The sequence below is a fragment of the Salvelinus fontinalis genome, chromosome 4 (genome assembly GCF_029448725.1).
Source record: "Salvelinus fontinalis isolate EN_2023a chromosome 4, ASM2944872v1, whole genome shotgun sequence".
Lineage (NCBI taxonomy): Eukaryota > Metazoa > Chordata > Actinopteri > Salmoniformes > Salmonidae > Salvelinus > Salvelinus fontinalis.
Window position 1 is genome coordinate 17,559,130 of NC_074668.1, and position 11,390 is coordinate 17,570,519.

Below are 11,390 nucleotides of genomic sequence, written 5' to 3' on the forward strand. Positions count from 1 at the left end.
GTTCTAACAACTTCACGCCAGATTGAACCGAGGAACAACTGACATAGTCATGTAAACAGGTACACACACACACACACACACACACACTAACAGCGTCATAGATGATCTCCAGAGGCTGGGACTCGACGTGGAGCCGCTGGTCAGCACTCTCATCCAGAGGGTTGGTCTCAAACAGGATGTCAAGCAGGGGGGTCCCTGTTACCGTGGCAGCCTTCCTCGACGACAGCAGCGTGGGCGCCGGACGATTATTGGCCAGTCCTTTCACCTCAAACAGACTAAGCTGGGCCGACAGCCTGAGGGCAACAACAACATCAGCAGCATCAGAACAGGAGGGAGCAGTAGAAGAGAGAGAAGTCTGGAGAAAGAGAAAGGGGGAGAGATGAGGGAAAAGCAAAGGGAGAGAAAGAGAGAGATACCGACAAACCGAGCATCGCAAAATAGTGTCGTCAGCTGTTCTCAAGTTTGCTCTTGGACTATGGCACGACAACAAAAACCTGGCAACAATATCCCATTGATAAAGCACTACAACAGGGGAGGGGGAAAGTATTTAAACGCAGGGTCTGTTCACAGGTGTACAGAGTTATCGATTATAAATAGATTTTGTAGAACAGATATGATATTCTGTCATGTAAAATTTGACATCATGTCAGCTCTTCATTTCTGCGTGCAACGTTCTGAACGTTTCCCCTCACCGAACACACCCCAGAGTGTGTACTGTGCGTACTTAATGGCTTGTGCTCCGGGCCTCTGGGTCAGCATGGATTTCAGGTCTTCAACTGTGACCTTGAGGATTTCATTCTGATCCTTGTTGTCTTTCATTGAGAAAGACATCCTCTTCATGTGAAAATGTATCTTAATGTCCTCAAACTGCAAAAACAAAATCAGAGAGGGAAAAGAGAGATTGTGAATAGTGTCCTGGGTTATCTTTCTATATCCAAATATCTCTTTTGGAAGACGCCAGGGATTGCTGTACTGCACTACGATGTGTAGGAAATATACAGTAGCCACTCACGTTCTTTGGCAGGTTGTGATTGACAGCTACCTCACTGTAGCCAATGGCGATGTAGAGTTTGGCCTTCTCGGCAGGAGTCATAAGCTCACCAAAAGCTGAGGAGAATAAAGATTTTTTGTAAAAAATGGTATTGTCCATACAATTTGTCTAGCTTCACAAAAACAAACATTAAAACATCCTCCTCATCAGGAGCGCCTTATCATCAAGATAATTTCAAATCAACTTTACAAAAGGGAAGAAAATGCAAAAATGCAATTCCAAGTGCGCAAGTCATAGACATATAGACATAACTGGTCCAAAACCATTATTATCATCATCATCATCATCATCATGAGCACCTTGTCATCAACATGATTCAATACTTGATAATTCCTTGGTTGGGACAGGACAGGGTTAAAGGGAAATGGCAAAAAAAAATTACTTCCTATTCATCATCTTCAGCACCACCCCGACATCAACATGTGAAAATTACACATTTCTATGTTTTGTAGTAAAAAAGATTAAGTGTTTCCAATGACATCATCAACCACTTAGTAGACAATTAATAGGCAATGCCTACTCATAATTGGTTAAAATCACACAATGCGCCCCGATGATGTCATTTTGAAACCAGCTGAATGACACACAGTACACCAGCTGAATGACACACAGTACACCAGCTGAATGACACACAGTACACCAGCTGAATGACACACAGTACACCAGCTGAATGACACACAGTAAACCAGCTGAATGACACACAGTAAACCAGCTGAATGATACACAGTACACCAGCTGAATGACACACAGTAAACCAGCTGAATGACACACAGTACACCAGCTGAATGACACACAGTACACCAGCTGAATGACACACAGTACACCAGCTGAATGACACACAGTAAACCAGCTGAATGACACACAGTAAACCAGCTGAATGACACACAATACACCAGCTGAATGACACACAGTAAACCAGCTGAATGACACACAGTAAACCAGCTGAATGACACACAGTAAACCAGCTGAATGACACACAGTAAACCAGCTGAATGACACACAGTAAACCAGCTGAATGACACACAGTAAACCAGCTGAATGACACACAGTAAACCAGCTGAATGACACACAGTAAACCAGCTGAATGACACACAGTACACCAGCTGAATGACACACAGTAAACCAGCTGAATGACACACAGTACACCAGCTGAATGACACACAGTAAACCAGCTGAATGATTGGCACGTTGGCCTTATGAGAAAAGAGGCAAGGCGACCTGTAGACAACTAAGCATTGGTGCCCTGGTAGCCTACTCGTTTGATCTCATTTATTGCTGATATGTCTGTCTAAATCCAATGACACTCTCCTCTCACGGCGCCCATACATCTCTTTGCAAAGTAACAACTTTGATTTGCTGGCAATTTCTCCCAATAAAATAAATGTTTGGTTGGTTAAGAACGCATTTGCTGATGCGGTCTTCTAAACTCCAACTGTGCTTCACCTGTGTCAGAGGATTCTGAGGAAAGGAGCGACAGCCTCCTGGACAATGGACGTTAAAGGACTAGGCCGAGGAACAACATGCACAGTGGATTGACAGGAATTCTCCACCTCAATATCAGTATGGGGTCTTTTCAAGCGCCTTGTTTTGCCATTGTCGATTTTTGTAGCTAGGTTTGTACTTGGTAGGCCTACAACGGCATTTAGCTAGCCAAGGCCTACTTCAAGCTTGCAAGCCAAAAAGATTGCAGCTGTGGCAGGATGCTGGCACTAACAGACATTCTGCGTTTATTTATTAGTCAAAGTGAGACCCTGTATCAAACTGGGTATGTGGGCAGTCTCACCTCCAGTTTTGACCTCCTTGGACTTGGCGCCGTCATCTCCTGACCAGCCAGACCACATCCAGCCCAACCAGCCCTGAGATTCCTCCTCCACCTTCACCCCCGGACGAAAGATACGCAGACCCGCCTTGCTCGCCTGGAACAACCAACCAATGCTGGTCACATTCTACACATAACACCTCAGCCACAACCACTAGCTGGAACCACTGTTAGTTAGACTGTGACCACGTGTTGCACTGGTGGTTACGCTATAGCAGTGTGACTAAGTAGGGTTATTTCAGTCATGCTTTACTGCCATTTTGAACAAATGAGTTAGTTGACGGACAGACAGGCTAAACACATTACAGTAGATGCAGAGAAGAGAGGTAGTTAGCTATGAATAATTCAACAGATAGCTCAATTACCTCCATCTCAGCTTGCTGCCTGGCCAGCGTGATGTTAAAAATATCCAGAGTCCGCTCAGTCTCCTGGGCACATGGAGGGAAAGATGGATCTATTAAAACAGTTCCCGGGCCGTTATGGGAATCCATAAATTATTACTTCATCAATGACTTAATGTCCATCAATCAATGCAGCAGAGTAGAGAAGAAGACTGGGGTTGCAACTCTGAAAGCGAGGGAGGAGCAGGCCCTTCTCAATCTCCACCACACCTGGGTTCAAAGAGCATTTTGTTTTCTTTTAAATACTTTGAGCGCCTGATTGAGTCAGCCCGAAGTGCCAGATGGGCAAGGCTTGAACTTTAGGGAGTATTCCATTGGTCAAATTACAGCCAGGCAAGCTCAATCAAGCACTGCTCAAGTTTTGGAAACAAAACAAATACTATTTGAATGCAGGTCTGGGTTCCGCTCCTTAGGGAACGCAACGGAAAATGTTTCAAAACCTTTTGGAATGGAACATTTTCATGTGTGCTTCTTATTGGACAAGTACAGGAAGTCCCTTCCTGTTTGTCAGTTTTCTTCCATTTGGTGCCTAATGAACATGACCCTGATCTCCACACACCTCCAATTCCCTGAGCAGCTTCTCAGTGGGCTTCTTGTTGGTGATCTTGGACTTGTAGAGCGCTCTGTAACACTTGACTGTCTGCCGGTGGCGGTGGATGCGCTGCCACGACCACATGTGCAGCCGTGGCTTCACGTCCACCTCCATGATGCCCGTAATCACATACTGCCACCTAGATGAAAACACAAGCAGAGTGAGTCACAATGGGCCTAGTCTGTGTACATCACTGTAACTCAATTGATTGGAAAAATGTGTCTAATAATCTTATACTGGGTGGCATGCAACATGACACAATTATCATCCACTGCCTAAACATGAACAATAACCACAATTGTCATCAATACATCAAGGGCAAAGGCTTTAAGTATTTTTTTGTATAAGAAACAAAAGAGTGAGTGTTGACCATATGTAGGCGTTGGTGTGCACGTGGAATTGCGGCCGGTATTTCCTGTACGGCAGGTTGCGTGACATCATATCCACCGAGCCCAGGAGCTCCAGAATGCTGATATACTGCAGAGCGGGAAAGGGTCAGAGTTCAGGGGTCAACGAAGAAGACTGAGAGGGAAATAATAAACACGATTTTATATTGGTAAAAATACTGTAACATCTCAAATAGACAGGATAGCAAAATTGTGGAAATCGCATGCATCAGTGTCCTTCACTGTCGTTAAATAATAGCCACCCTCCTTATTATGCACATTGTTGAAGTCACAATGCAGATTCTAATGAGTTTTACAGTATTTTCTGGGCAAATGTGCTCTTTTGCTCGAAGAAAATGTAGCCCTTTCTCGCCCTCTCTTTCATGGCCTCTCTCCCATCTCACCTGTGGCCTGTTCAGATCCACGGCCACCTCTCTCAGATTGACTACCAAGTCTATCTTGGGTGAAGAGAAGTTTACGTCTGACCGGGGGTTCATGCTCAGCTTCGCATTGGCTGTTATCGGACGAAAAACTGCCAGCATTGAACAGGAAAATTAGGTTAATAAGGATATGATACCGAAATAAACAACAATTCAACAGTGGGTTTAAATAATGAGAAAAATTATTAAATTACAATACACTCAAATGACTGATTTGATTCCCTGTATCAGGTGGATGGCAACATGAATACCAAGACTGATCCAGACTATGTCACACCCCTATATCGACTAGGCAACACTCACTGAAATCGTGTTTCATGGGGGTGGAACTGTAGATATCCATGCTGTTCTGGAGGCATCGCTGTGGAAACGACAGACAGGAAGAGACACTTAATTAGACATCATAGATAGACATCACTCTCACTTAAGAGACTCACCGCTCAGCAACGGTGCTGATTGATGACACGGTCACTCACCAGGGCCTCGTCTGGCATGTGATTGGAGTACAGCATTGAGTTCACGTTCCAGTAGGCAAAGAGATTGTCCAACTGGACAAGCTGAGGAGAGGAAAAAGCACAACAGAAAACAGCTTAGAACGCTGTTGACAGTATAATAGTGTCATAATGTATGTAAAACTCATCTACAGAATAACCATTGCTGTAAAGAATACTCTACCTTGAAAAACAGCTTGGCTTTCTCATTCAGAAGACAAGGTTTCCAGTTCTCATCTGCTGTCTGTGGGGTAACACAGTTTTGGGGTTGAGAAGTTACGTGATACTGTTTCAGCGTCAGACCACAAATAGACCATAACTCTGACCACAACCATAACAAAACCAAAGCATGGATTGCTATCATACCTTGTCCATAGACTGCTTACAGGGTAAGGAAACCAATATCACATTTTGTATTTTGGGTGAACTATTCCTTTAACCACGACATCACATATCCCATATCCAGACGTTAACTAAATCGAACCGTTGCAATTTAGATTGTACAACATCCACAATGAATGACAGATTTCATGAGAAGGCGACACACACATTACCTGAAGGCTGAGGTTCTGTAGAGACATTCCAAATGATAATGGGCGTTTGGGATTGGTGACCTGAGAAAGAGAAGAGAGAAAGAGACGAGAGGAGAAAGAAACTTACAGTAATGCAACACAGTAGTAATATACATAGTTCTAGTACTGTAGTACTAGTGTAGTACTACTGTAGTACACTAGGCGGAATACTCACGTCATCCTCATAGCGGATATGGATGTTGGAGATCTTCACCTGAAGGTTCTTGATCACCTGTGTCACCAGTTTCTCCACAAAGGTGTCTTGTTTCTCAAGTGCGGGGTTTTCTGTGACACCAATGAACATGATATAAGAACACATGCATTAAAGTCACAGTCCTGAGTCTGTGTTTTAACCCAAAGGCAGCCCCGCCAAGGGGTGAGTGTGGGGAAATGTAAACACTGATTGACAGCCTGAGATGCACATGACGGTTTTAAACATTTTGAAGCTATACATTACTTACAAAGACTCAAAATGTATAATATTGTAACTAACTGCCAAAACAGACAGACACATGAACTCTGACCTTGTTCCGCTGCTTTCTGTTTGGTCTCTTCGATCCTCTGCAGCTCCCTCTGACGAGCCTCCTGAAGCTGTTTCTCCTCCTTCTCTGCATCATACTTTATACCTAAAACATGCAAAGACATAGGCTACCCATTAACAAAAGCAAAGACACGTGCACACACACACACACACACTACAGCTAGGGTTCATGCATATCGGTGATAAGGTCAGGTTCTCACTGGCTGTGGGCACGATGAGCAGGTAAACTCCATCCAGTGTAGCTTCCACTGACTGGGTGTACAGATTCTTCCATGGAATCTTCAGCTCCAAGCGTCCTGACAGAACCACACACACAAACACACACACACACACACAGCAGAGTGAGAGAACAAATAGAAAGAGGTTGAAGAGTGAGAAAGAGGGAGTAGGAGGAAGGCACTATTGTAAATGTCATAGGGTTACGGTAGGTGTTGTGTTGAGAGTCATCGTACAAATCTTACCTATATGTCCGGCTCTTACTTTAAAAGGAATGTCAAGTTGACTCTGAAACAAGAACAAAAATATTCAGCACGATACAATGTCAATGTACCTACATAATTAACAACTGATACGTTTAGCAGGAGGCCTAGCCATTCATGTAAAACCTACCAAGGCATTTTCCTTTATTTCAAGATTTCTGAGCACAGCATCACCTAGGGGGGGAAAAGCATATTGGTTTAAAAGGACTCAAGAAGCACTGCTACATGAATATACAGCGCTAATAGATACATCGTACCATGAGGTTGGAAACATATAGGGCTGAGCCTAAGCTGAGAAATAACTTTGCCTCATTTCACTAAACAAATATTGGCAAGCGGCACCTTATGTTATCATGTGCTCTGTCTGTTGGCAAGTTGTCAGGCCTTGGACTTACAACTCCAAGTATCATATCTTTCTGGTTGTGCAACTTTTAGGTGCAATGACTGCAACCAAATGCTTCCTGTAGTTGTTGATCAGTCTCTCACATCGCTGTGGAGGAATTGTGGCCCACTCTTCCATGCTGAACTGCTTAAACTTCCTGTAGTTTTGGATCAGTCTCTCACATCGCTGTGGAGGAATTTTGGCCCACTCTTACATGCCGAACTGCTTAAACTTCCTGTAGTTGTTGATCAGTCTCTCACATCGCTGTGGAGGAATTTTGGCCCACTCTTACATGCCGAACTGCTTAAACTTCCTGTAGTTGTTGATCAGTCTCTCACATCGCTGTGGAGGAATTTTGGCCCACTCTTACATGCCGAACTGCTTAAACTTCCTGTAGTTGTTGATCAGTCTCTCACATCGCTGTGGAGGAATTTTGGCCCACTCTTACATGCCGAACTGCTTAAACTTCCTGTAGTTGTTGATCAGTCTCTCACATCGCTGTGGAGGAATTTTGGACCACTCTTCATGCAGAAATACAACATTTGTGGGTTTTCAAGCATGAACTGCTAATTTCAAGTCCTGCCACATCATCTCAATTGGGATTAGACCATTCCAAAATTGACTAGACCATTCCAAAATTTCAAATGTTTTGCTTTTTAGCCATTTTCATGTAGACTTGATTGTGTGTTTTGGATCATTGTCTTGCTGCATGACCCAGCTGCGCTTCAGCTTCAGCTCACAGACGGATGATCTGACAATCTCCTGTAGAATTCTCTGATATGCTTGACCGTTGGTATGAGGATCTTACTGTGGAATGCTTTGTTTGGTTTTCGCCAGGCATAATGGGACCCATGATGTGATGTACAAAATGTACATCCCAACCTGGATGATTATTAAGACTCTTGGAAGAATGTTCTATGGACAGATGATTCAAAAGTCTAACTTCTTGGACGACATGCCTGGCGAAAACCAAAAGCTGCCTTCCACAGTAAGAACCTCATACCAATGGTAAAGCATGGTGGTGGTAGTGTGATGGTTTGGGGATGCTTTGCTGCCTTAAGACCTGGACCACTTGCCTTAAAAGAAGGAACCATGAATTCTACAGGAGAATGTCAGGCCATCCGTTGAAGCACAACTGAAGCACAGCTGGGTCATGCAGCAAGACAATGATCCAAAACACACAATCAAGTCTACATAAAAATGGCTTAAAATCAAAACATTTGAAATTTTGGAATGGCCCAGTCAAAGTCCATACCTAATCCCAATTGATATGTTGTGGCAGGACTTGAAATGCACAGTTCATGCATGAAAACCCACAAATGTCACTGAGTTAAAGCAGTCCTGCATGGAAGAGTGGGCCAAAATTCCTCCACAGCGACAAGAGAGACTGATCAACAACTACAGGAAGTGTTTGGAAGCTACTTGTTCACTCAGATAATATTAGGTTTTGGTTGAAGAGCTGATAACATTCAATATAAAAAATATGCAAAATTGGGCACGTGTCAAATGTTTGCAGACGGGAGAAGTATGATTGTGAATAATCTGTGAATGGAAAATGTTGCAACTGTGGTGGGGATCATACTCCGAACTGCCTTGAGTGCCCTGTTAGGGTTTAGGAGGTCGAGGTGTCAAAGATCAGGGCTGCGTACGATTCTCCTATGTGTTGGTCGGTGAAGATAGTCGGAGGCAACAGTGTTGAAGATATGGTGGTGGATGCATTGCAACCAGTTGCTTGTGTTTTAAGTCAATCAAGTGATCTGGATACACTCACTGTGAAGAAGGTGGATTTTGTGGCATTTATAGCCACAGTGATTAATTGTACAGCACAAGTGTCTAAGAAGTCCAAGAAGCTGGATATCATATCTGCAGCCGAGAAGTTTTTGGGGCTCCAAGACTTCACGGCAGAAGCACTACAAGGACTATTGTCCTAAGAAATGTCCAGCCCTCACAGGAGGCTTCTGAGCCTGTATTGGGACCTGATTAGAATGAGGTTTTTACAGAAAAGCAGGTAGATTTTATTTTATTTATTTATTGATAGTTTGTCTATTTATTTTTACTCTAATGTTTTCCTTTTTGGGATCCTTATTATCCACCCGCACAGTAAGTGGCAGAATGCACTTCTAATTGTTGCGAACGCCATTATACCATAGAAGAAGACAAATAATAAGAAACGGGCGTGACCACACCTGGACTCCAGCCAAACAAAAAACGTTGGCTTTTGGGGGGGTAGGGCTTGCGAGCAAACCTGTGAAGATGGCTACCTGGGCTAGTTGACTGATGTAGACTAGCAAACGTAGCTACTTGGTTAGCAAATAAAACCCCATAATAGCTAACCAGTTGCCTACAAAACCTTAACAAGCAAGCATAGTAGCAAAACTTGCCCTCAGGAAACCAGCCTTGTCTTACTCTGGGAAACACTCTTTTCACGGCACTTCGATACTAGTACCGAAGTGACTTTTTCGTAGTAGGTTAGGAAATGGACCAGGGCTATCGAAAATCACTTCGTTTTTAAGTGCCGTGAAAATAGTGTGCCCGTTGTCTTGTAAACCATAAAACACTTAATCGTCAAAGTAACGTTACCTCCCCAAATCCCGAGCTTGAGTTGTGAGGTGTCAAGGTTCACAACGTAGTCCCCCAGAAACCTGTTTAGGACATCTACCACCACGCTTTCGAAGACCATGTTGCTGTGTCGTTCACCTCTCGGTCACCATGTTCAGTTGTTTACATTAAGTTTCTCTTGACTAGCTAGCTACCTGTCGCGCCTAGTCCTGTTTCTCAAGCATTTGGTTGCGTCAGTAGAGTAGTGGTGGGGAGTCGATTCCAAAATAATCGATTCCTTGCCCGTCGACTCTCATTTCTGGTTGTCAAACTTCGATTCCACTATGAATCGACTCCTAAGGTTCAGTATTTTTGCATCGGAGGAAACTATTTGTCGTCGCCTACTTCGAGAACAAACTCTCGCATCGTTCAGAGCTATGGGGGTGCAATACACCGCGAAGAAAGAGAGGGAGAGACGGCAGAGGCACAGCCAGGCATAGACATGTCGATCACCAGGCAGAAAGTCAGAACCGTGCATCGGTAATCAAAATATATAGCGTTGGCTATCGCAATGGTGTATTTTAAAATGGAAGAGCAGGAGAGGGAGGATGTGGCCAGGCAGACACTGTCGGAATAGGCGCATAAACTATATTATAATCTGTATCTCGCTATGTCTTGTCTATCAGTGCCGTGTAAATACCCCTAAAGTATATTAAAGTATATATTAAGCTACCAATGAGTATGATTAAACTATTCGTCATAGTGCCAGTGAATTGAAATTAAACATCGTCAAATGCATGTTTAATTAGGCCTAAACGTGCAATAAAAAGTATTGTGCTTTTAGTTTATTTAACGAAACCCTGGCTGGCTGTTGATGTCCTGTGGGCGGCAGGTAGCCTAGAGCGTTGGGCCAGTAACCGAAAGGTTGTTGGATCGAATCCCCGAGCTGACAAGGTACAAATATGTCGTTCTGCTCCTTAGCAAGGCAGTTAACCCACTGTTCCCCGAGCGCCGTGGATGTCGATTATGGCAGCCCCGCACCTCTCTGATTCAGAGGGGTTGGGTTAAATGCGGAAGACACATTTCAGTTGAATGCATTCAGTAATAGAACTAGGTTTGAATTTGATGATGAATTTGATCAACCAGACAATTATTGAATCAGATGCCCTAGATTAAGGTTGGAGTGAATTTAAATGATGGTAGCGCTCCACCTTGAGAGGAACCAATGGGATAATCGAGGTGGGGCACATGGAGGAATGCCCACACACAGGGACGCCCCAAATTGCGGGCTGCAGTTGCACACTATTGGCATTTTCTTTTCTATATGCCATAGACTATGGCGACTCATATTGTTGGAGTCGAAAGTAGTCGACTCCTGTGGTTAGAGTTGAAAGAGGCGACTCTTGCTCGACTCAAAAACACGCTGAAACGGAAGCGAACACGCCACCTCATTACAGTCCTACTAGGAAGACTACATTTGCGTTCTAGAGGACTGACATGAGCATGCCCATTTAGTCATCAATTTAGCCTATAAAATGCCTATTTTGTTTGAATATAGAAGGTAATGTGTAGGAACTAGAATATTGCAGTAATCTTTATGCTGTGTGCAGCCTTGACGGATCACATGGGATGATGCTGGCACTGTTGATACACCTATTCTTTGCAATGTTATAGCCCTATTCGGACGGGTATTACTAG

At 43.7% G+C, this 11,390-nt stretch overlaps 1 protein-coding gene across 5 annotated transcripts in view; it reads right to left on the reverse strand.

Annotated features, from left to right (window-relative positions):
* LOC129853213 (intermembrane lipid transfer protein VPS13A-like) overlaps positions 1-10,200 on the reverse strand; it is an 81,332-nt gene extending 71,132 nt beyond the window's left edge. For 3 of the 5 annotated variants that reach the window (XM_055918993.1, XM_055918994.1, XM_055918992.1), the window contains exons 1-18: positions 9,735-10,200; positions 6,903-6,946; positions 6,755-6,797; positions 6,494-6,589; positions 6,277-6,378; positions 5,928-6,037; positions 5,735-5,794; positions 5,365-5,424; positions 5,166-5,246; positions 4,993-5,050; positions 4,654-4,781; positions 4,234-4,340; positions 3,831-4,002; positions 3,236-3,298; positions 2,835-2,967; positions 1,013-1,107; positions 725-867; positions 92-293 (exon numbers count right to left, since the gene is read on the reverse strand). In XM_055918993.1, coding sequence (XP_055774968.1) covers positions 92-293; positions 725-867; positions 1,013-1,107; positions 2,835-2,967; positions 3,236-3,298; positions 3,831-4,002; positions 4,234-4,340; positions 4,654-4,781; positions 4,993-5,050; positions 5,166-5,246; positions 5,365-5,424; positions 5,735-5,794; positions 5,928-6,037; positions 6,277-6,378; positions 6,494-6,589; positions 6,755-6,797; positions 6,903-6,946; positions 9,735-9,834 — 1,797 coding nt within the window. In that variant the 5' untranslated portion in view covers positions 9,835-10,200. The remainder of the gene's footprint in view (positions 1-91; positions 294-724; positions 868-1,012; positions 1,108-2,834; positions 2,968-3,235; positions 3,299-3,830; positions 4,003-4,233; positions 4,341-4,653; positions 4,782-4,992; positions 5,051-5,165; positions 5,247-5,364; positions 5,425-5,734; positions 5,795-5,927; positions 6,038-6,276; positions 6,379-6,493; positions 6,590-6,754; positions 6,798-6,902; positions 6,947-9,734) is intronic. The other 2 variants (XM_055918996.1, XM_055918995.1) reach the window with 1 other exon arrangement.
* Between the last annotated feature and the right edge of the window lie 1,190 nt (positions 10,201-11,390).